The sequence below is a fragment of the Equus caballus genome, chromosome 15 (genome assembly GCF_041296265.1).
Source record: "Equus caballus isolate H_3958 breed thoroughbred chromosome 15, TB-T2T, whole genome shotgun sequence".
Lineage (NCBI taxonomy): Eukaryota > Metazoa > Chordata > Mammalia > Perissodactyla > Equidae > Equus > Equus caballus.
The window spans coordinates 49061105-49086511 of record NC_091698.1 but is presented as its reverse complement, the minus strand read 5'-3'; the positions used below and the strand labels follow the sequence as shown (position 1 = coordinate 49086511).

General features: G+C 37.5%; 2 protein-coding genes across 6 annotated transcripts in view; one reads left to right on the top strand and one right to left on the bottom strand.

Annotated features, from left to right (window-relative positions):
• Positions 1-25407, bottom strand: part of GKN2 (gastrokine 2) — a 38952-nt gene that overhangs the window by 6809 nt on the left and 6736 nt on the right. For 2 of the 5 annotated variants that reach the window (XM_070236271.1, XM_070236275.1), the window contains exons 2-5: positions 20340-20670; positions 18738-18773; positions 15455-15578; positions 4797-4910 (exon numbers count right to left, since the gene is read on the bottom strand). In XM_070236271.1, coding sequence (XP_070092372.1) covers positions 4797-4910; positions 15455-15550 — 210 coding nt within the window. In that variant the 5' untranslated portion in view covers positions 15551-15578; positions 18738-18773; positions 20340-20670. The remainder of the gene's footprint in view (positions 1-4796; positions 4911-15454; positions 15579-18737; positions 18774-20339; positions 20671-25407) is intronic. The other 3 variants (XM_070236272.1, XM_070236273.1, XM_070236276.1) reach the window with 2 other exon arrangements.
• On the top strand, positions 17363-22693 carry GKN1 (gastrokine 1). The gene is made up of 6 exons (XM_014730965.3): positions 17363-17738; positions 19462-19515; positions 19604-19741; positions 20578-20688; positions 21617-21764; positions 22453-22693. The coding sequence occupies exons 1-6, from the start codon at positions 17727-17729 to the stop codon at positions 22539-22541; spliced, it is 552 nt and encodes a 183-aa protein (XP_014586451.1). The 5' UTR covers positions 17363-17726; the 3' UTR covers positions 22542-22693.

Here is a 25407-nt window from a genome sequence, read left to right as displayed (position 1 = left end):
ATGATGATGATGATGACACTTAAATTACCACTTCTCTTTTAGATAGTAAATGCAATTATCCTGAAATACATACATTTCCTCCAAAGCTCATAATAAAGAATTATTAGTAAAAATCTTCCAAATTAAAATTCTTTAGATATTTCCAAGATCTTTTCTTTGTAGTTTTATCACAAATATCCCAAAAATAGACAATGAACAAATAAATATCCAACTTAATATGCAACACTATTCCTGCCAAAGACATCATTAATCAATCACAGAAGCTTAGAAGCATGCACAGTATTTGTCTAAGACCCCTGAAATCTGAGGCATATTGGACACGAACATTCTCTGCAAGCAGCCAACACAAAAGTACAAAGAAGCATAAATAAATACTCACAAAGATTTTCATTTTGCCTAAACGGATGAAGGTGCTGGAGCAAATGAGGCTGTCTGATGCAGTTTCTACCCTTTATATTAAGGTGTGGAAATCTCTTTCCAGAATGATCACTATGGAGAAGGCCATGTTCATATCTCTGACACACCCCAGCAAACTCCTTTATCGGGTGAGACCCAACCACACAACCTGATATCAATGAAGTTCATTAGTCAGTAATGAAAATTCACCACTTGGTCACTCTGTAAATATTCCCTACTTATCCGTTCTATGTTGCACTTGAGATTTCAATTTCCACCCTTTAAAAATATTGAGAGATGCTTGTGCTACACAAACATGTTATAGACATGAAAGGACATATTCCCAGTATCTCCCCCAGATGGTAAAGTCCTCCCTTAAGACCTGAGTTGGGTGCCCAGTCAGTGTCTTTTCACCCCTGCCTGACTTGTTGAATTCTTCCACCCAAGGAATGGACATGAGACTAGAGTCAAGGACAGTGGCTGGGGGACCTGCTTTGAGAACAAACAGCCTGATGGCTTTATTTCTCCTCCTTTTTAGAGTTGGTGCCAATTTCTAGAGATTCATCAGGCACAAGACTCAGAGAGCACTCTGCCTAACTACCAGGGTTAACCAAATTTTTACACTAAGCCTTGCCCAAAACTCTGTGAAAACTAAAAGTTATATACCTCTAGTTATCTTGGGGAGCACTGAGAAATTCTCAGGTTAAAAAAAATATAGAATAAAGTTTAATCTGCGTAATTTTTATAATGGTACAATTAGAAACGGCTGGCTAATGTTAGGGTGGGATCATGAACTCAGAAGGTGGGGAAATACAAAAACAAACAGTACCTGTAAATTGCAAGATTGTTAAATTTTGAAAATCACTACAGTGAGCAAAGAAATAATACACATGATGTCCTTGTTCTGCAGCTGGAATGACTACCTAACTAGCAGCTTTAAAAAAAAAAATGGGGCTTTTAAACAGCACACATTTGGGCAATTTAAGGGTTACCTGGAATGCCTCTGCCCTGGCTAGTGAGCTGGAATGGATGTAAAATGTGCCACTTTGTTAAGTCTTTCTGAGAAAGCAGCAGTGAGAAGGACTACAGTTTTGTGGGATATCTGCGAATTTTCTCCTATATCTGCCTCCAAAGAACCCAAGAAGCAAGCCAGCTCCCACCCTTATAGACATGAGGGCAGGCAGAGATGTTACACCCTACCTTCTACTGTGTCTCCCACATGTCTCCAGGAGTTCTGACGCTATAGGTCTAACAATGATAATAGTTAGCATTTATGGAATACTTAACGTGTTCTAGCACTTTCTAAGTACTTTGCATATATTGATTCATTTGGTTCTCATAACAATTCTGTAGGTTACCTTCTATCAATGTCCCATTTTACAGATAGGAAAACTGAGGTGCAGGGAAGTTGAGCAACTCCTTAGTGTCATACAGTTTCTAAGGGTAGGAGTTGGGATTTGAGCCCAATCTGACTCCACAGTCCACACTCTTAACTACCAGTATTACATGGCCTCTCTGATTAGTTGCTGGGTAAGTGTAACTTTTTGTCTTGTTGACAAGGGGGCACTGGTAAGGAGGGATTTGCTTCCAGAATGTTTCTTGATCAAAAGATAGACTTGGAAATAGACCTGCCTACAACTCAAGGGTGAAAACTTCCAAATACGGCCAATGAGAGACTGTGTTTGTAAAAGCTGTTGTAAACGAAATTCATGGCTAAGCCGCCCAGCTCCCATAAGAAGGCAAAATCGCTGTGGAAAGGTGTCATGCTGGACACTCCAATGCAGTGGGTCTGAGAATGGGCACACGCATGTGGACTTTTAACTTCCATGAGTGGTTTTGATTGAAAGAGTTGTTTCAAGTCCTGCCCAAACCCCTCATGAGGAAAAACAGACTCACACAGATTAAGAAACTAGGCCAAGTTCAGGGATGTAGTTACTGGCAAAGATAAGACTATCCTTCAGGCCTTCCGATGCTGGATGCCATGTTCTTTAGTTGGTAGAGCATTGAAACTTTCTTCCACAGCTGCGCTTTGTCTGTTTCTATATGATGCTTACTGTGAGTGTTTTGCTTTATGCGGTTCACAGCAACGCTCTTTGGAATATTCGAGTTCATCACGGAACATCGTCCTGGAACGCTGTGTCTTTCATTTCTATGTAGTACGTCCCACTTGGCCTCTATTCATGTTTTTTGTCTTTTGTTTTCTTTCTTTTGTTACTATTTGGATGGTATACTTCTGTGGTCCTTTTGTTTTCAATTTTTCTATGTGGTATTGTTTTAGTTTTTTTATTTCAGCTTTATTGAGGTGTAACTGACAAATAAGATAAGCTATTTAAAGTGTACATCATGGTGATGTGATATATGTACACGTTATGAAAGGACTCCCCCATCTAGTTAATTAACATATCTATCACCTCACATATTTATCTTTTTTCTTTTTTTTTTTTGGTGAGAACATTTAAGTTCTATTCTCGCAGCAATTTTCTATTATACAATACAGTGTTATCAACTGTGGTCACCATATTTTACACCAGATCTTCAGTCCTTACTCATCTTTTAGCTGAAAGTTTGTACCCTTTTACCAACCTCTCCCTGTTTCCCCACCCCGTAGCCTCTGGCAACCACTTTTCTACCCTCTATTTCTATGAGTTTGACTGTTTTTTTAGATTCCACATATAAATGAGATCATACAGTATTTCTCTTTCTCTGTCTGGCTTATTTCACTCAGCATAATGCCCTCAAGGTCCATCTATGTTATTGCAAATGGCAAGATTTCCTTCCTTCTCATGGCTGAGTAATATTCCAGTGTATGTACATACCACATCTTCTTTACCATCTGTTGACAGACTCCTAGGCTGTTTCTATATCTTGACTGTGTGGCATTTTGCTTCATTTTATTTATTGTCCAATCTGAAACACTCTCTTTTGATAGGTGAGCATTACCTGTTTTCTTTATTACTATTACTAATATATTTTAGATTTATTTCTACTTTCTTATTTTATTGTTTATTTATCACTGTCTTTCTTTGCCTTTCTTCCTATTTTTGCCTGCCTTCTTTGTATTGACAAAGATTTTATATTCTCCTTTTTTCCCTTCTATTTCTGGAAGATTTGGATTTTTTTATTATTTAGTTCTAACTTTGAAATTTTAGCGTCATACTTAATCATTCATATTTCCTACAAATCCAAAAGGTATCCTGTATTTTGATCTTCTCAACAGAGACAAGGAACTTGGTACCCTTTAGCCAATTATTGAGTATCTTTTCTGTTCCCATATTGTTATATTTGTGTAAAGTTTCACTTTCACCTTTAAAATATAGCACAAAAATTGTTAGGTTTCCCATCAATAGATAATTAAATTTAGTTAAATATTTTATCTATTTCTATGCTAATTCTTAATTTTCTATCTCCAAAATTTTCTTTTCTTTTTGTTTAAGTATGTTTTTAATAGTTCTTTTATCAGGAGCCTACGCATGTTAAATTTTGAGGGTCTATGTTTGAAACGTCTCTATTTTCTCTTCACTTTTGAGTAGTAGTTAGAAGTTGACAGCTGTTTTCCTTCCAGCACTGTAAAGGTGCTACTCCATTGCCTTCTGGCATCCACTGCTACTCATGTGAAACCTGCTATCAATGTAATTGCAGTATTTCTAACGTGCTCTTTTTCATGGTAATATGCTGTTTTATTTCTGCCTATTTTGTCTCATAATTTTTTGTCCTTCTTTATATATGGAATACCTTCATTTATACCTTTGAGTATCTTAGACATTCTTATTTAATGTCTTTTTCTTGCTATTCTATTGCTCAAGCCAAATAGTAAATCCATTTCCAACTATTTATTTTGTTAGTTGCCATTTTTAACATGATTCTAAACTCAGTTTAACTCTTGCCTTTTTTATTATGAGACCTAAATGCTCTATTTTTGCAATATTTCTCTCTTTCTCTCTCTCCTCATTCCTTTCTCTTTCTCTCTCTTGTGTGCACATGTGCGTGCACACACACGTAAACACACAATTTACTTCTGCAACTCTTTTTTAAAATTTTCCAGGCATTTACATCTGGTTATACTATAAAATATCAAGCTCAATAAGTCTAAAATAAAACTTGTTGTGTTCTTTCCCCCAAAGCAGCTCTTTTTCTGGACAATGTTATTTCTGCTGACAGTTTCCCCGGGTCTTCAGATTCACTCTGAAGTCATACCTGATTGTTCTGCCATTTTTCCTCTGTAACGCTTCTCCCATTTGTGTCTTTCTTTCCAATCCGTTAGCCCAAATTCCATTTCTTGTCCTCGCCACCACCTACTGTCCTTGTCACAACTTTTATTAGTCAGAATAATTGACTCTAGCTGCTATAACAAGCAATACCTAAATTTCAGTGATTTCACAAAATAAACTTTTATTTCTTACCCACATAAAGTCCAGTACAGAGGATCTCGGGGGGTGGCTCTCCTCCAAGTGATGACTTATTACCTCTTCTGCTCCCTCCTCTGCCAGGTTCCACTTGAATTTATTGCAGTCAGCCTATAAATTCATTATCATGTCACTTTTTGCCATATCCAAGAAAGGGCTCAAAAACTGCTACTAGGAAAAATAATTCAACTCTAATTGGCCCTGAGATGAAGGCATAGTTATTTGAGCAAGCTAATGTAGATACTACCATAAGAAAAATTAATTCCAAATTAACTTTAAAAATACATGTAAATAGTGTATGTGATGTAAAAGAAGAAAAAAAAAGCTAGGATAAAATACAGGTAAACTTTGATCTGATTTTGGCAATGCAAAAGATTTTCTGAGCCTAGAAGTATTAGAATAAATCACAAGAGAAAAGATATATAAGCCTAACTGCATAAAATGTAAAAGATAATTAATTGTTTTGTTTATAAAAAGCAGTAAAATTTAAAGGCAAATTTAAAACTCAGGAAAAATAATTTTAACATGTATGAGAGACAAACGGTAATATTGCCTCTTTTTTTTAGAAGTGAAAAGCATTCTTTATTTTTATTATTAATAAACAGTCAAGTGTTCATTAAAAATCTCCAAAGATAATATTTTCAACTTACAAAAAGTTTTTAAAAATGAGTAGGAAAGCGATGAACACATGAAATGTTTTTTAATAGGCAAAGGACCTGATTACAGGAAGAAGGAACAATGACAAGAGCTGGCAAAGAATTGAAGCCCCAGAAACGGTCTACCTGGATTTGAATTCCTTCTCTAATTTCTCACTGTGTGCGTCAAAATCCTCATGTGGAAAGAAAGGATAACAAAGTGTCCCCTCAAAGCATCCTTGTGAACACTGATGAGCTCATTTACATAAAATACAATAGTCACTGACACAGAGTAAGCTATCAATAAAATTCACCTAATATTGTTATCACTATTCATTGCAAATAAAACCTATTCAGACTTGTAAATTATTAGAAATTGCAAATCCAAACAGCATTATTAAATTAAATTTAAATGGAACTAAGATATCTGGAAAATACCTAGTTATTTGAAAATAGAAAAGAAAAATACTACTAAATAAGCTATAGGTTAAAAAGGAAGTCACAAGGAAATTAGAAAACATTTTGAATTGAATGGAAATGAAAATACAACATAGCAAAATTTGTAGGATGCAGCTTAAGCAGTGCTTAGAGAAAAATTCATAACATTAAATACTCATATTAGAAACAAGAAAGATCTCAAATAAATAATCTAAGCGCCTACCTTAAGAAACCTGAAAAAAAATCAAGTTAAATCCAAAGCAAACACAAAGCAACAAATAGTAAACATAAGAGCAGAGATCAATGAAACTGAAAATTAAAAAATAAGGAAAAATCATGAAAAACATCACGCTTGATGAACTAGCTAATGCAATAAGACAGAAAAAGAAAGAAAGAAATAAAGAAGGAAGGAAGGAAGGACAGAGAGAGAGAGAGACAGAAAGAAAGAAAGAAAGAAAGAAAGAAAGAAAGAAAGAAAGAAAAAGAAAGAGAGCGAGAGAGAAAGAAAGAAAGAAAGAAAGAAAGAAAGAAAGAAAGAAAGAAAGAAAGAAAGAAAGAAAGAAAAAGAAAGGAAGAAAAAAGAAAGAAACAAAAAGTGTATTGATTGATTGAGAAGGAAGAAATAAAACTGATTTTATGTAGAAAATCTGAAAGAATCAACAAAAAAATTCCTGGAACTAATAAGCAATTATAGCAAGGCTGTAGGCTACAAAGTTAGTATACAAAAGTCAATTGCTTTCCTATATACTACCAATGGGCAAGTGGAGTTTGAAATTTAAAACACAATATCGTTTATATTAGCACCAAAAAACAATAAAATACTTAGGTATGAATCTAACAAAAAAATGTACAAAATCTACACGAGGAAAACTACAAAACTCTGGTGAAAGAAACCAAAGAAGAACAAATAAATGGAGTGATATTTCATGTTCATTGATAGGAAGACTCAAGATTGTTAAGATGTCAGTTCTTCCTTACTTGATCTATAAATTGAATGCAATACTAATGAAAATCCCAGCAAGTCATTTTGTGGATATTGATGAACTGATTCTAAAATTCACATGGAGAGGCAAAAGACCCAGAATACCCAACACAACACTAAGGACAAAAATGAAGTTGAAAGACTGACGCTACTCGACTTTGAGACTTATTATAAGCCGTAGCAATCAAGACAGTGGAGTACCAGGAAAAGAATAGATCAACAGAACAGAATAGAAAGGGCCAGAAATAGACCCACACAAATATAGTTAACTGAGTTTGACAAAGAAGCAAAGACAATACAATGAAGAAAAGATAGTCTTTTCAACAAAAGGTGCTGTAACAATTGACGTTCACATGCAAAAAAAAGGAAAGAATCTAGACACAAACCTTACACCCTTCGCAAAAACTAACTCAAAATGGATCACGGACCTAAATGTAAAACACAAAACCCTAGAAGATGACATAGGAGAAAATCTGGATAACCTTGGGTTTATTGATGATTTTTTAGATACGACACCAAAGGCATGATCCATAAACAAAAGAATTGGTAAGCTGGACTTCTTTAAAATTAAACGTGTCTGCTTTGCAAAAGATACTATCAACAGAGTGAAAAGACAAGCCACAGACTGGGATAAAATATTTGCAAAAGACGTATCTGATAAAGGACTCTTGTCCAAAGTATACAAAGAACTCTTAAAACTCAACAATAAAAAAACAAACAATCCAGTTAAAAAATGGGCCAAAGGCCTTAACAGAAACCTCATCAAAGAAGATATACAGATGGCAAATAAGCATGTGAAAAACCATTCCACTCATCTGTCATCAGGGAAACGCAAACTAAAACAACAAGGAAATACCACCGTGCATCTATTAGAATGGCCAAAATCCAGAACATTAATGTCACCAAATGCTGGGAAGGATGTGGAGCAACAGGGACTCTCATTCTTTCCTAGTGGGAATGCAAAATGGTACAGCCACTTTGGAAGACAGCTGGCAGTTTCTTACAAAACTAAACATACTATTAACACAGAATCCAGCAATCATGCTCTTGGTACTTACCAAAGGAGTTGAAAACTTATGTTTATACAAAAACATGCACACAGGCATTTATAGCAGCTTTATTTGTAATTGCTAAAACTTGGAAGCAACCAAGATGTCCTTCCATAAGTGAATGTATAAATAAACTGTGGTACATCTAGAAAATAGAATATTATTCAGAGCTAAAAATAGATGAACTATCAAGCTATGAAAAGACTTGAGGAAACTTAAATTCATATTATTAAGTAAAAGAAGACAAACTGAAAAGGCTACATGCTATATGATTCCAACTATATGACATTCTGGAAAAGGCAAAACTATGGAGAGAGTAGAAAGATCAGTGGTGTCCAGGAGTTGAGCAGAAAAAGGGATAAATAAGTGGAGCACAGAATATTTTTGGGGCAGTGAAACTACTCTGTATGATTACTATAATGGGGGATACATGTCTTTATACATTTGTCCCATCTCTTAGAATGTACAACACCAAGAGTGAATCCTAACGTAAAATATGGACTTTGGGTGATAATGGTGTGTCGCATAGGCTCATCAGTCGTAATAGATTTACTGCTCTAGAGTTGATATTGATCATACAGGAGGGGTTATACATGTGTGGGGACAGGGGCTATATAGGAAATCTCTGTATCTTCTGCTTAATTTTGCTGTTAACCTAAAACTGCTCTTAAAAAACGCAATGGTCTATAAAGAAAATTGTTAAAGAAAAGCAGAGAAGACAAAAAAGAGGGAAACAAAAAAGAAAGACCAAACCAGTGCAATGAATACAAAATAGTTATAAACCTACCTATCTTGATTGACTAGTAGTTAAAAATGGTAGTTATTAGTCCAACTCTATGAACAACCACTTAAATGTGGTTGATTTAAATACACCAAGTAAAAGACAAAGATTGTTTGAATGTATCAAAAAAAAAAAAACAAGACGCAACTATATGTTATATACAAGAAACCAACTTTAAATATAAAGACTCAGATAGGTTAAAAGTAAAGGAGTGAAGAAAGACATACCATGTAACACTAATTTTTTTAAAAAGCTAGACTACTTATATTAATTTCTGACAAAGTCAACTTCAGAACAAGGAAAATTATCAGGGTTAAAGAATGGCATCACATCATCATAAAGGGTTCAACTCTTCAGGAAGATATAATGGTCTTTAACATGTATGCACCTAACAACAGAGCATCAAAATATATAAGGTAAAACTGATAGAACCACAGTGAGAAATAGAGAAACCCACTATTCTAGCTGGAGATTTCAATACCACTCTTTCAGTAATTGATAGACCAGGCAGGCATAAAATCAGTAAGGATATAGTTGAATTGAATAGTACCACCAATCAATTGGATCCAACTGACACATAGACTATTTCATTTGGCAGCAGCAGAATGCACATTCTTCTCAAGCTCATATGGAACATTCACCAAGATAGAACAGGTTCTGGGCCATAACACACACTTTAACAATTTAAAAGAATAGAAAAGATACAATGTATGTTCTCAGACCACAGTGGAATTAAATTAGAAGTCAATAACAGAAAGGTAACTGGACAATCTCAAAATAGTTGCAGATGAAATAACACACTTCTACATAATACGTGGATCAAAAAAGTCTCAAAAGAAATTAAAAGGAAATATGCTGGAAAATTCACAGTGATTATTTGCATAGTAGAATGATACGTGTCAATTATTTTCTTTGATAATTTTCCACGTTTTCTGCAATTTCCTGAGTTACTTTTATGATCAGAAAAAAAAAACTTTTAGCTTATTTTTAAAAAGAAATGTTTAAAGGTAGAATTTACAGGCCATGGTGACCACTTGTGGAAGAGAGGAGGAGGGGGTGAGGAATCAGAGCTGAGGATAGCTGAGATATTGACTAGTTGGTAAAAATGCCATTAAACTAAATAGAAGTTATAGGAAAATAGTATGTTTGGGGACTAATGAAAATGATTTGATTTGGAGTCTATTTGATTTTAAAACAAGATTGTTAAATACGTCTAATAAATGCGATTGTAAACTAATGTCTGAACCTTGGCAGGGTTTGATTTGTTTTTCCATTGTGTAGAGTGGCTCAAGTGTTTAGAATGGAGGAGGTCTTCCAGGAAGAGTGAGAAGGGTGATGAAAGAGGAGCATCAAGGACAGAATCCAGCTCCAACATGGAAGAGACAGATGGAAGAAGAAAGGCAAGGAATTATTTGGGTGGTAGAAGGAGCAATTGAAGTAAAAATGGGAGAAAAGGATGTCATAGAAGTTCAAGGAGAGAATTTCAAAAAAGGAGAGACTGTCAGGGTCAAAAAGTACGAAGAAGTCAAGTCATATGAGTACTGGAAACATACACCATATCCAAAATTTCAGAGTTCTACTCCTTGCCTTGCTCCCTTTGAGTCCCAGCACTACCAGTTATCCTTTAGGCCTGAAGACAAGTTGCAGTGGGTTCAGCTGTGACTGGGAAGTGTGGAAGTGGAATCAGAAAACCCACTTGATTCTTTTAAGAGATGTAGGGGAAGGGGAGATACAAGCTCTCTGTATGAGGAAAGTAGAGTTAAGAGAAGGTTTTCATGCTTGTTTTTGGTTTGTTTTTTTAGTACTGGGGAGAATGACCCATAAAAACTGAAAAGAAGTAGTAAACCGGCAGGAAAATATTGAAGTTTGAGGAAAAGGACAGCTATCTGATGGAGGAAAGTGAGCGTCAGAGGTGGAGATATTGGGTCTTGGAAACTAGGAGTGAATTCTTCCAAGATGAGAGGGAATGAAGAATGGGTGAAGACAGAGATTGGGAGATAGAGGGATGACTGTGCAAGAAGCTGACACTTTCTATCTTCTTGGCATAATAGGCAGATAGGTTAAAAGAGGACTTGGATAGACTGGCAAACATTTTGAACAGTAGCTGAAAGGAAGAGGGGAGAAGCTCACTACAGACAGGAAAGTTGAGTTCCACTAACACTATTACAGGTCCAAGGAGGATTATTTTTGAGTTTAAATTCTTTTCTTTTTTACGTCCCATTCAAGAAGAGAGAGGAAATTGTTCGGCCTCTTCCAGATTTGAGGAAAGTGGCCATAATTAGTAGAATCTATTTTGTACCTGAATTTCAGCTGCGATCATCCTTGATTGAGCCCTAATCATGTGGTAGGAACTATGCTAGACACAAGGAATGTGAGTTCTGTCTCCAGAGACTCATAGCCTAATGGATATACAAGTCCATCACACATCATCCGTGTACACATTCGATCTATTTTAAAGTAAGTCATGAAATTCCAAGCAATAAATGGTATCTACATTTCTAAAGTATGTATACTTGTTTAGATACCTCTTTGTATATGTGCCTTATATTCCTTTATAAAAAGATCAAATCAAATTTAAAGGTGTGTTAATTACAAAAAAAAAATCGACATACTACTTATATAATTAAACATTTAAGAGAAAGGACAAGAAAGGCAAAAAGATGTACAGTATAGTATAGTGGTTAATTTCATGGTCCCTGGAACCAGATGACCTATGTCCAGGTTGTAACTTGTCGCTTATATAACCTCTCTGTGCTTCAGTTTCCTCCTCGGTAAAATGGGAGTATCAATAGTATCTACCTCAAAGGTGGCTGGAAAGACGAAATAAAGTGATATATGTAAAAAAAAAAAAAAAAAAAAATTCAAGTGATTGCTTTTTTTGGAGAAACACTCATGGCCACCAACTAAAATATTAATTTACTGGGAGGAGCTCAAGGGCGTTGGAACACACAGGTGTGGGAAAGAGCAAAGAGCCTCCAGACATGCAGGGCAATGTTGGGCTGGTAGGACCACGCACAGAGGTCAGGGAAAAAGGGGAGTTTCAAGTGGGTATTGGTGAAGATTAAATCCATATAATATTTCAAGCTCAGTGTGTAACAAATTGTAGGTTCTCGATAAGTGAAATAATTCTCACTCAATTTTTCTCTACCTAATTGTGATTAAACTAGATATTTTTAACCATAAAGATGAATCTGAGAGTAAGAACATCATAAGGTGGTCCCCTCAGAGCCACTGAACCCCTAGTTCACACCACCTGGCTCTGCTGCTCCCCTAGGATGGAATGGTCTGACCCTTCATCCCTACGTGTCTGTGTCCAGGCTGTCCCACTGGACTCAACCAAAGGCCCATTTTCTGCCTGAAGCCTCTGTAAATGCTCCGGCTTAAAGAGCTCACACTCCTCTGAATGTTTTGTTTCTATTGCTTGTTTGGAGAAGCTACAAGGCATAAAGCAAAAGAGTACAGGCTTCAGGATTAGATGAAGACATTATTCCATTCTTACCTACCATGTGACCTTAGACAAGTTGCAAAGCCTCTCAGAACCTCGTCTTCTTACTTTATTTTGGTATATCCATATTACGTGTGTGTCTTGTCTCCCATCACAGCCAAAACGTAATTTGTGAAGGCTAGTACAAAATGAAAATATAGGACCCCCTTGTTCAAAAAGCAGAAAAAAACCTTTTTTCTTTGTTCCATAGTTTCTCTCTTTCCTCAATCCGTGATAGTGTTTTTGATTTGCTATTTAATATTACACTCCCTTGGGCATGGAGATACTTGCCAGGTAAGTACAAACCCTCAAAGGCAACCAGGGCCCCACCCTGTGACTCAGCATGAAGGTGTACGTGTCAGACATTGACTCTTCCTGCAGGTGCACCCAGGCCCCACCAGTGGAGGTGGAGGGATGAGTGCTGGAGAGTCCATCAAGGGAAGTGAGGAGAGGCAGGCGGTGGGACCACACATGGGCCAAGGCTTCAAGCCCCCAGCACCTACTCCATTGTCTCATTAGACTTCACTTACAAAACACAAACTCAAAAACAAAACTATTAAGAATTTCAAGATGGCAACTGCAAAGCATTAAACTCAAGTATGAGACTTGAGGGTGAGCCTGACCTGACTAAAACTGGTCACATGTTCATAAAGTCAACCCTGCCTCTCACAGATTTCAGGATCTTGAGTATGAGCACTGGTTGTTTTATATCTTTGAATCTTCTGTAGCACTTGTGCTTAACTGGGGCATTGCATTAGCCCCAGAACATGGTAAATTGCTGTTAATTGATTATTTTTCAATATGAGAAAATGAGTAAAAGATTGTACGCCTGGTGACCCATTCCTGAGCAGCAAAAGGAAAAACTTTCTTTGTCTGGATAAGGGGAGTTAGTTCTTTATTTAAACCCAATGGAACCTCTGAAGAAACACTCCAATGGATGTTTTATTAAGCATTTCCAGGAATTGGAGGTGGGGGGGTGTGGGTAGGAAGAGTACATAATTGAATAAATATGGGAGCTCAAAATTCTCTAAGGCACCTCTGACGATCCAAGATCTTCATCTGAGGATGTGTTCTTCCAGAAGTGAAAAGATTACACATGTGCGTATATTTTCTATCTGGGATGTAGAAAAGGAAACCCGTTGAGATCAGTAACTCTGTAGAAAATGCAATGATTCATGAAATCATGTTTCATTGTTCAGGGGCCTTGGGGCAAGTCCTTTACTTCGGCGTCTTTTGCCAAGGAAGTCATGGAGACAGCTCAGTGTCCATTGGGTTCACAAGACCTGGGCTCCAGGTGTGGCTTACACAGCTGCAGCGCTGTGACCCACATCGCTTGGGATCTGATTTTCATCTTCCAATGTGCAGTTCTGTCCTTTCCTGGCCTGATTGCTGTGGTTGAAGGAACACACCTTCAGCATTAGTGCTTTTACACCATTTTCCCCAAATTGCTTCCATATGAACCCTGCAAAAGGCGTAAGCATTATTATTTCTGACTTAGCTATGAGGTAACTATAAAGCGACGTGTTACTATCACTTTGTGACTTCTATTCCTCATATGGGCATATTTTCTCCAACTCCTTTTCAGAATGGAAGTACTTAACCATGATATACTTAACCATTAAGTACTTCTTCATGATGATGAAAAATACAGTTACTAATCGATATTCTCTTTATCTCTACTTTCACATATTTTATACAAATGATGGCATCACTCAGGAGACCTTTAGCAAGACTTTTCCAAACTCTGTTTACAACACTAATTCTCAAGGTTAACAACCAATCTGAGCATAATATATCATTGGTTGCCTCTGAGGGGATTCAGAAGGTTTGGCAAATGCAATTGGACAGACATACCAGCAGCAACAGAAAGGCAGAGTTATATATATTTTGGAAGGCAGTGGTCCCAGAGGAAACAACAAAAAGCAAGGGCTCTGTGATGCTTCCTCCACTTTGCCGTAATTTGAAAAGAATTTCTTTCCTATACAAAAACAACTATGTAATAAGCATGGATTTTCCAGAATTAGAAGCTTTCCAGCAATAATTATTAAACTGTTATTTTATATGTCCCTGTTGCTATTTTTCAGATGTGTCATTCCTGGCCACAAGCACATATGGAAGATTTAATATGAGTGCATCACTGCCATAAGGCCTGGGGCCTCAGGAACCATAGCTAGAGTCTCAGCTGCAGGTCGGTCAAGCAAGACCATGGGAGGGGCCAGAAGCTTCCCTCCAGGGTGATGAAGTGTGTTCAGACCTCACAATGAACCATCTGACGCTAGACTGTCACAAAGAATATCCAAGTGGTGCATAGGATGCTCAGAAAAACAACAATAAAGGCAAAGAGACTGAGACAGAATCTCTGCATGAAGAGGCTTCCACACTCACGCAAATAAATTACAGTGTGAGGTCAAACAGGCTAAAGGCCAGTTGAGTCCTAAATATCAGAAAATGGGGCAATAATTAAAGGGAAGATGAGATTACTAAAGGCTTCACAGGTGTTAATGACTGGAGGTCAGCCCATTAACACGTCTATACAGGAGAGAGAATCTTGAATGAGGATATTTGATGATGAAAACATGCCCTGTAAGTAAACATTCCAATCAGAGTAAAAGAAGGAAAATGAAAGTTTGATTTCTGTGGAAAAGCTGGAGGGAAAGCCCTTGCAGATCGAATGTACGAGCACATAGGATGTGGATTGCATCCCCTCATCCCCTCCCTTTGCTCCACACAGAGGGAGTTCCCACCAGGCTCCACACGACAGGGTGTGGGGTGAAGCGAGGCCTTGTGTGCACTCTGAGATAAAATGCTGATAGGGCTTGGATCTTGGCATGGCCCAGCACCAAGCTCCGTGTGCAGGGCAGGCCCTGTTTACTTATGGGCTAGTCTGCCCCACACCAATCCCAGGGCACTGGGGCCACACCATCTCCTGGGGCTTCCTTGGTGTGTCACCATAGCCAAGGTAGGGCAGCACCTCTCCAGCTGGCTCCAAATATCAGAAATGATAAATATAATGCATTTTTTATCCTCTGGCTTGAACATACCCTTTACGCAATTCTAATTTTTAAATGGTCTTATCAAGCATCATATACGCGCCGGTATATTTTGTGGAGGTGACAAGAAAACATTGACATGTTCTGTCTTTCTCCATGGGAGGACAAGAAACATATAAAACCTAGCTCTCAGGCTGGGAGGGAGAGGAGATTTACTCAGGCTTCCTTAGGAATTTTGGCCTTGGGTGAGACTAGGGTTGACCCCCACAAACATGTACACACACATTCATACATACCACACGAAGTACAGAGGAAGAGGTTCTTCTGATTTGGTGAGCCATGGAAATAACAATATCACATAGAAGAGGAATTTTTTCGAATCCAAGGTGCATCCTCAGAGGCAGCACGATTGTTGTTTTCCTAAGGAAGGTGACCCCCTGGGACATTAATAGGTGTTCGGAAAAATAAATCAACAAAAGACAAAAGAAAAACAACTGGGTTCTATGATAAATTACGTTTAGGAGAATCTGGATGAAGCAATGTGACATAGATTTCTCCCCTATAGATTTCTTAGCACATTTGATATGTGAAAGTGAATTGTCAATCTCTAAGAGGGGGATTATTGGACCCCAAACTCTACCTACCTACCTATCTATCTATCTACTTCTATATCTATTTATTTGTCATGGAGCATCTTCCAGACCAGCTTTTCACAGGCCCACTGGAAAAAATGTCAACCTCAAGTCCTTGGTGAGGGATGCCACGCAAAAAGCATGCTAAGCACTGCACCCATGTACCAAAGTGACCACCCTTTGTGAGTCTGAAGGCATCACGCTGTCCACTCTGACTTCGCAGTGATGTGGCAGTTCCTAGAGTGGGTGAAGACCTCTTCACACGTGTCTGCCCCCACTCCAGTCTTACTGATCTTTTGCAGCTAAAGAGTAAGCTTGAAAGAAATGAGTGCACACATTAAAAACATAAACAAAATCTTACCACAGCTCTACAAATCAATCCACATGACATTTTGAAAGGGATGTTGATAGTGAATCAAGCTTTATAACCGTGTAACCCATCCTGTGATTCTAATCCATGAATAAAAGGACAATCATGGACTCAGGAAGGTTTCTGAAGGGGAAATTTATAGATCGGTGATTAATGGGATACTGTTTTCTTCTTCAGCATTTTGATTTACTGGCCTTAGTTTGTAGGAGAGAGCGGGGAAAAAATTCAAACTTTAATTCACATCCAAGACGGTTATGAGCATTTTTACTTGTTTGCCCAAGTGAACAGTATCTAGTCTCTGCCTCTGATGAAAACACTTTTTAAAATTATTTTAACATAATTTCTAAAGATTAAATTTTCTAGAAGCAAATAAAAGGACAGAAATTTCTTTTATAGCTCTGGGGAAAAAAAGTTCCCCCTGGGATACGGGGAAAACGTGATGGAGGCAGTGGTATTTGAGCTGAGCCTTGAAAAATGAAAAGCAGTTTACCAATTAGAGAAAGGGAAGAGGTTGGCACTCCAGTGGGGGAGAACAACATGTGCAAAGGCACTGAGGCATGAAACATCCTGAATGTTCCAGGAACAGTGGGAACTCTGGTGTAGCTGGAATGTAGGTATAGGGCACAGACACAGCTAGGGAGGCTTTGGAAACCTTATTCTAAAGGACCCCCTATAGCATTCCAAGGAGCTTAAAGTTTATCTCGTAGGCTGCCACTGAAAGTTTCTAAGCATGACAGAGTCATGTTTATTATATATAGGTACTTTAGAAAGACAACCTTATGGAAAATGGAGAAAATGCACTGGAATATGAGTGACTGGTACCCAGAGCAATCAATTACACACCTGTTGTAAAAGTCCAGGTGAAAGAAGCTGTGGGCAAGGCCAGAGTGAGAGGCCATTCTGAGATGAAATGACAAGACTTAGTAAATAACTGGATGTGGTGGTGAGAAGAAAGGGCTCAAGACAGCCCCCAGGTTTTCAAACCCGATGTAAAGTACCATGACTGAGAGAGCTCAGGATTGCAGAAAGGGTATAGGTTTGGTGGGAGCAGCTCATAGAACATGTTTAGCCTAACCAAAACCATTACAATGGGCTCAGGGAAAGACATGATGAGGAAACCACTTCTATCTTCTCATAGGAGCTGCTATCTGTAAGGCCCAGTGTGTCCACAGTTTCTCATCTGTGGTCTTGTTTGATTTCAGGGATTATTCTTTATATATTGATATACTATATATATCAGTATATAAAATACTCACACCCACAGCTTCATTTGGACCAGAAGCTATCATAAATCATAATGAGTTTATTGTGATATCTTCATCTTTAACAAATGATGAGTCAGATCAGCTCCATGTCAAAGTGCCTTGCTAACCAGGTAGATATTCCAAAAGGCTTCCTGGTATGCTGGATCTTGGTGCAGATATGGAAAATGGAGAAAGATAAGTCTTTGACCTCACCTGGTCACGCCTAGTTTGAGTAAAGCCAGTCAAGTACAAATACGAGAAGGCTTCTCGTCTGAGTCCATGCCTGCCTTCTCCTCTGCTCCATTGCTTTGGTGAAGCCAAGATGAAGTTCACAGTGAGTAGACTTTTCCATTTGAATTTATGAACTTATATTTGGAGACTGGATTCTGAGCTAAGGGGGGTCTGCGTCTTATGACAATCTCACCACAACGGAAAAATTTGTTTAAAAAAAATCTCTTTTCTTTTCATGGAATTGTGGCATTTATAAGCATCTCTATAGAAAAAGATAGTTATCCTGGCATTAGACAGCTGTCTGAGCAGGTTACACCATGCTATCTTTAATAAAATCACTTTCCAGATCTACTAATTCAGGGCTGGGCCAAGAGTAAGCAGTCCCTAAGCTCTAGAAAATGCTTAATCTTTCCCCACATTCTTGAATTCCTTTTTTGACCAAAAATCCTGAATATATTCAGTTAAGATAAAAAGTTTATTATGAAGACAAATGGTTGAGAGACTTGCTGTCACATTCTCTGCTGTGAACTGGATCTCCAATAAGAAAGTTTTACCTGGGACGCTGTCCATCGTTATTTATTCATGAAAACACCTGAAGCATGAAGCTAGGGCAGTATCTCACCTGCGGTTCCAGATAAAAGGCTGAGAGTGTAGCAGGTGGATGATAAAATTCTCCCAAAGTAAGTGGTGGTACCATGTGTCTCTTATAACAGGATGCAAAGGGGTTCGAGTCAGACAAATATTTTTGTTTTTCAACGTACTAAACACTAAAGTATATTACAGCAGATTCTGCTTCATAATGGAATTGCAAGTATAAAATAATTATCTAAAAGTAAGTTCTAATAACAGCAAAGTTAAAAAAACAAAAAAAAAGGGACTCCAGAAGTGGGTCAGATCTGGTTTGTCTCCTAGTTCTGCCATGAACGAGAGATACGACCTTGGTCAAGGTATTTAACCTCTGCAGCTCCATTTCCTTATCTATGAAAGGATTGCATTGTATGAGTAGGTCTCTAAAATTTCTTCCACCTTTGACTGTTAAGGAGGCTCATTTTTACCACCTTCTTGAGTTACCAGGAGAAAATTAAACAAATTAAAAAATTACCTTGAATCATCAGTGTGGTTCTCAAACCGTCTTGTCCTAGGCAAAGGAAATGAGAATAGGCACTCAGAATCGGGCACCCTGTGTAAAGCTCTGTGTTCTGATAACCAATATCATGCACCCAATGACAAATGAGTAAACCATCCCAAGACAATTATTGACTTCCCTTCTGCTATCCACACTTCACAGCCAGACGCTACATCCTTGGTCTCTTATCATCAGCATCAAACTTATTTACTAATCCATTGCTTTAAAAAGTTCTTTTAAGTAAAAAGAGTCTTTCTGCTATTAGGAGGTCTAGGAAGAAAGGAAAGCATCTCAGATGGAATAGGAAAATTAATTTAAATCATTTTAAGATGTGATTCTCAGGACTCATAACCATTTTCATATCACACATGTTCATTTTCAAATTTGTTTTTCAATATACTGACATTTCATCAGTTTTTTCATAAGACCTATGTTAAAAAATTCTAATACTATATATCACAGTAACATAACTACCGTAAGAAATTAACCTACAAGTCTACATTATCATTAAAATTTTCTTTGGTTAAAAAAATACATTAAAGCTTTCTATGGTTAAGAAATACAAGGTCAAAGAAGAAAAAACAGACCACTCAACTGAGTGGTAAAATTAGTAAATATTTTTCATATGAGTGGATAGAAAAAGAAAGAAGAGGACATTGTTTTGCCACGTGTTATAGGCCAATGTTATTTGTGATTTCAGATTGTCTTTGCTGGACTTCTTGGTGTCTTCCTGACTCCTGCCTTTGCTAACTATGTAAGTCTCACTTTTTAAAGTGTGTTACCAAAATACATTTGCAAAGAAATGTGGTATTAAATCATTGTCAATTTCTTATAAATTTCAGAATATCAACATCAACGATGACGGCAACAGTAATGGAAGTGGGCAGCAGTCAGTGAGTGTCAACAATGAACATAACGTGGCCAATGTTGACAATGACAATGGATGGAACTCCTGGAATTCCATCTGGGATTACAACAGTGTAGGTAGTCAACATGCAATTTTCCTTCTTTACAAATATAATGTTTCTTTTTAACAACAACAACAAAAATGCCTGCTAACCATAAAAAAATAAAAAATAGAATAAATTCTAACTGCGCGTAAGCATAGAATTGTAAGTAAAAGTGCTCAGTTTCACTCCCTAGATATAACTGCTGTTAATGTTTTCCACCATCAGTTAAAATTCAGACCAATGAAAGAGGTAATGAGGATCCACTATGTTCAAGAGACTGTAGGAGTATTAGACAGGTGTGATCATCCTTTTGCCTTGCTGCAGACGCCTTCGATCACAATGAAAGACCTACTCAATATTACTGTTGCCAAAATATAGCCTATCTCATTCTATCTTCAATTTCCTTCTACAAAGACAGAAATTGACATTTCACCATAACACTAAAGGACCAAAGCAGATGTCAATGACAATACCAACTCTTTATTCTTCACTTTTATTGTCTGACCAATTAGAAAACTAATTCCTGTCTTACCTGCCTTGAAACGTTGTAAAAATCAAAAGAGATTAAAATGTGATAGCAATTCAAAGTTTATTTCAGCAAAACAGACATATGTAGAGTGACTCTTACCGTGCTATAACCTGAAGATAAAGCAACGAGTTAGACAGTCTCTGCCCTCAAAGGCTTTGTAGTCTATCCTTACAAATGTTAGCAACAGATATGATTGCAAATCAGGGCCAGATCCAGTGCTCTTATTCCAGTTCATCATGATCTTGGAGTCCATTTCCCTGTGCTGCTGAAATTGATTTCTGATGAGAAAAGCTCTTTGGAGAACGTGCTCTTCAGCATCTACCTTCTTCTTTAACAGAACTTTGCTGCAACTAGAATCTTTCACAAGAAGGCATGCGTTGTGCACAGAATAAACAAAGATGTCGTGCCCTCTCTTCAAGCCCTTGAGGCACTGGTCAAGGAAAAGAAGGTAAAAATAAAAATCTTTTTATTTTCGCTTGAGGAAGGTCTTATGATCTCCAGTAAAGAATGAGGCAGTCACAATTGTTCCCTCTTTAACCATAGTATGTTGTAGTGTGCAGCACAAAAAGAGAAGAGGAAATGGTGATTTACCAAGGAGAGGCAGCTGCCATCACACTTAAATGCTATGACTGACACCTGCCTCTACAGAGGCTGAACAGAACGCCTAATAATCTTTACTGTTAGAGGAGTGAAGCTCTGCTCATCTAATGGGAGCCCTCAGCTCTTCTTCAAGGACATTTTTTGGCAAGAGTCAGGTTAGGGTTGTTAGATTTAGCAAATAAAAATAGAGGATACCCAGTTAAGTTTGAATTTCAGATAAATGATGAATTTGTTTGAGCATAAGTATGGCCTATGCAATATTTGGGACATACTTACAATAAGAAATGATTTGTTGTTTATCTGAAGTCAAATTTAACTGAGTGTCCCGTATTTTATCTGGCAACCCTAGTTGGAGTAGGTGAAGAGAGGAGATCCATGGTTCTTTAAAATGTTTACCTGAGTTCATATTCTTATAACCAATAAATGGGTACCTTTTGTTGACAAGGTAGAGAAAATAAATAAACTGCATTCTCGGAAGCTGATTGTCATACAGCTCAATCCAAGAAATACATGATAACCAAATGAGGTCCAAGCTTCAGAATAAACAGCCTCACACTTCTGCTTTCTGAGAAGTTGAGGTTTCAAACCAGCTAAAACCTTTAAGACCTTAGAAATTCTGAGATATACAGGGTTAGAATTGGCTCTTCATTTTGATTATGGAAAAATTGTAGCCAAGCAATACCCCTATTGGCCTTGTACCTAACCCTCAATTCAACAAACCACTAGGCTTGCATTCATTGTCTCTCTTTCTTTCCACCTATCTTCTCCACACTCAGCTTCAGGGTAAAGGACCAGGGGGACCACCTCCCAAGAGCCTGATATACTCAATCAACCCCCACAAAGTCAGTGACCTCGACCAGTTTGGACAATCCATCTCTGGCATGTGCAGAGGGGTTCCAACGTACATGGCGGAGGAGATGGAAGGTGAGTAGCCAACATACTGTTCACTCCAAGTTAGTGTTGGTGAAATTGTCAGACTGTTCTCAAGCCTGTCCACAGAGGACACCAATTCCTCAAGAGATGGTCATCAAGGCTAACACTTATTTAGTGCTTGCTTTGTGCCAGGCACTATTCACGTGCTTTTTGTGTGTTAAATCATTTGCTCCTGATGGCAAACTTATGTGATAGAGTCTATTGTTATTCTCAACTTTCTGGATGAGGAAACTGAGGCACAGAAAGAGGTCACAAAACCCCTGCCTGGGTCAATCCCAAGCATTTTGGCTCTGGATTCTGTGCTCTTAACCATTCTGAAATACTGCATTCAAGAGTGGACATGGGGTAAATGCCAACATATTAAAAGAAAGGCATGAATGGCTAAATGAAAAGAGATTGCCAATGGAATATCTTGATTTTTATAGCTCAATCACTTAATTTCTGAGCGATCAAAGAATTACTTACATGAAAACAAAGTATCCACCTAGGAACCTAACGTAACAGCAGCTTTCCCTATCTCTGAATCAACTGATTTAATCTTGATAGATAGATAAACAGATAGACAGGTAGATCTCGAAACTAGCGCATAGCTAGTTTGGAAACTGTGTAACACTTAAAAAAAAACAAAAAACAGTTCTTGAAAAGACATGATATTGGTTTCTTCTTTTCTTTTTACCAGGGCCAAGCCTGTTTTTTGACTTAGGAGTGTGCTTCAATGCTAATATATTCTCGATTCTGAAGATTTCCTTCTGTGGAGAAATAGCGTAGAACTAAAAAAAAAAAAAAAGTCGCTGTGGGTTCAGTCAGCAGAATATTCCATGCAGAAAAATATGGGTTCTAATGGTTTTTATCATGTCACTCTGACGTGTTTTCTCCTGGTTATGTCTGATTCCTTTAACTTTCAATAAACCGCTTAGCACTGAATTCAGTTGATAGTAAAGTTCTTTATGATTTCTATTTGGAATGCACAGGCTCCAAAGTGCAAACTGGTGGTGGCAAGGTGTCAAAGTTCATTAGACCCAACTGTTAGCTTATATTCGGGACCTGTCCCTTATAAAGAACCCTTTCAGGTGCTTTGGATACTACTAACCACAGCTCTGGGAATGGTTCCAAGATCATCCGACAGCTCTGAAGACTCCTCTATAGTTGGTGTGCACGGTAACATTTCAGAACAGCAAGGGCAGAAATCCACTCAAAATAGCTTAAGCCAGAAAGAGGGGTTTATTGCAAGGATGTGGGAGTATCTAAAATAATCTTAGGGCAAGAAAAGCTGCTGGGCATCAAAGAGGCTGAAACCAGGAACTATACTGACGCCAAGGCCCAAGTCTTCTCCTCTCTGCCTATAGCCACATATTAGCTCTTCTCTTCTCCTCTCTAAATTCTCCTTCCCTCTTCTTTCCACCTTGCAGATGGCTTTTTCTGTACTCATTACAGAAATGGCTGAATTCAAACATTAGCTTCATCTCTCATATTTACATGTCTTTCTAGTTCAAGAGGTAATGTCTAATACTTTTGAATCCAAATTCCAATTTTCTTTGACCCCACTTGGGTAAGGAGTCCACAACCCTCACTTACTGATGGCCAGGGGAGCAAAGTCACATGGTACACATGCAGCACTGAGGTCTCCCCTGAAGGAGAAAGATCTTAGAGAAAACAGAGACTCTAAGCTTTGTGTCTTAGAATGTGAAACTACAGTTCATTTTTCAAAATTGTCTTTGAAAACCTGGATGCTGTAAGAGTATCTAATCCATTCACATGTCTTCAGAGGGGATATCCCTAAATAATCCTAACAAACAAAACTAAAGACACTGATTTCCACCATTTGGAAAAATGCTAATATTTGCCAGTCCTTATTGGAAGGAAATATAATAACTTTCTTTAACCTAGGCAATTCTCATTGCTGTTTGCATGAAGTGTACTATCAGGCTAGTAGAATTCCAAAATATCCTGAAGCTATGAGATATGGAAACCTGTCAAAGACACTTCAAAGATCAAGGTCTTAGATACTGCCCTACTGTGAGAGAAAATGAAAGAAAACTGTGACTCACAAGCTGTATACAATGTCACGTAGCTGACTTTGGGGAACTGGTGCATCCCCTGTTTCTTAGAACAATTGTCTAGTCACTATTTCAGGATAAAAAATTAATTCACTAGGATGATAAAAAAATTTTAGTTTATTTACACTGATCAAAATATGTGAGTGAAAAACTGCAAGACTTGCAAGGAGAATTTAACAATCACACTATCCTACTTAAAGATTTTAACACATAATTTTCAATAACTTATAGATGAAGCTGTTAAGGATATTAAATTTTTTAATGCAATCAAAAATTATTTTAATGAACACATATAGAACACTACAGAATACATATTCTTCTCAAGCATGTATGGGAAATTTACAAATATTGATCACATGCTGAGGCATAAATCAGATCTCAAAAAAATTCAAACGATTGGCATCATAAAGAACACATTTTTCTGACTTCAACTTAATTAAGATGGAATAAATATTCCCCTCCAAATAAAATAAGATAGTTCCATTTGTTTTGAAATTAGGCATCATACTTCTAAATTTCACATGAGCAAAGAAAAACTCATGATGAAAAGTAGAATGTATTTAGAACTGTGCAATAATGAAAGCACCACCTACCAAAACCTTGTGAGCAGCAGCTATAGCAATGTGTAGAGAAAAATGTAGAATCTTAAATATTCATTTTATAAAAGAAAAAAGGCTAAAAATTGAGTCAAGCATTCAAGGTTAAAAATGAAGGAAAAACGGGGCCAGCCCGGTGGCTCAGCAGTTAAGTCTGCACATTCCACCTCAGCGGCCCAAGGTTCACCGGTTCGGATCCCAAATGCAGACATGGCACCGCTTGGCAAGCCATGCTGTGGTAGGCGTCCCACATACAAAGTAGAGGAAGATGGGCACGATGTTAGCTGAGGGCCAGTCTTCTTCAGCAAAAAGAGGAGGATTGGTGGCAGATGTTAGCTCAGGGCTAATCTTCCAAAAAGACAAGAAGGGAAAGCATAAAATATCCAAAATAGGTAGAAAGAAAGAAATAGTATTGACAACATCAGAAGTTAATCACGTAAAAAACACTTATATGATAGTCAGGCTCAACAAAGTCAAAAATTGATTCTTTGGAAACCAATAACCATAATATTTACAAACTTTGGGTAAAATTGCCCAGAAATAAAAACAGATAAATCATAAGCAATGTTAGGAATAAAAAAGGATATTAAGCTACAGATGCCACAGATATTAAGACATTAATAAAATGATATTGTGAACTTTACATCAATAAATTTGACAGCTTAGGTAAACTGAATTTCTAAAAAACTAACTTACCAAAGCTCACTCAAGAAGAAATATAAAGCCTGAATAATTCTATAACCAGTAAAGGAATTAGCTCAGAAGTTTAAAAACTTCACACAAGAAAATTCCAAGCCAAGATCCTTTTTATACTGAGATTTAACAAACATTGAAAATGCAGATTATTCTAATCTTGTAAAACTATTTAAGTGTGTGGAAGGGAAAGAAGTACTTTCCAACTCATTTCATGAGACTATTATTAACTTGATTCCAAAACCTGTCAGAGATTTTATGAGAAAGGAAAAGTACAGGGTAAACTCT

What these genes read in the sequence shown, in the direction of transcription:
- GKN1 (XM_014730965.3), top strand. An exon ending in CTCCTGCCTTTGCTAACTAT is followed by an intron (nt 19,516 to 19,603) that starts GTAAGTCTCACT and finishes TATAAATTTCAG; the next exon opens with AATATCAACATCAACGATGA. An exon ending in CACTGGTCAAGGAAAAGAAG is followed by an intron (nt 20,689 to 21,616) that starts GTAAAAATAAAA and finishes CTCCACACTCAG; the next exon opens with CTTCAGGGTAAAGGACCAGG.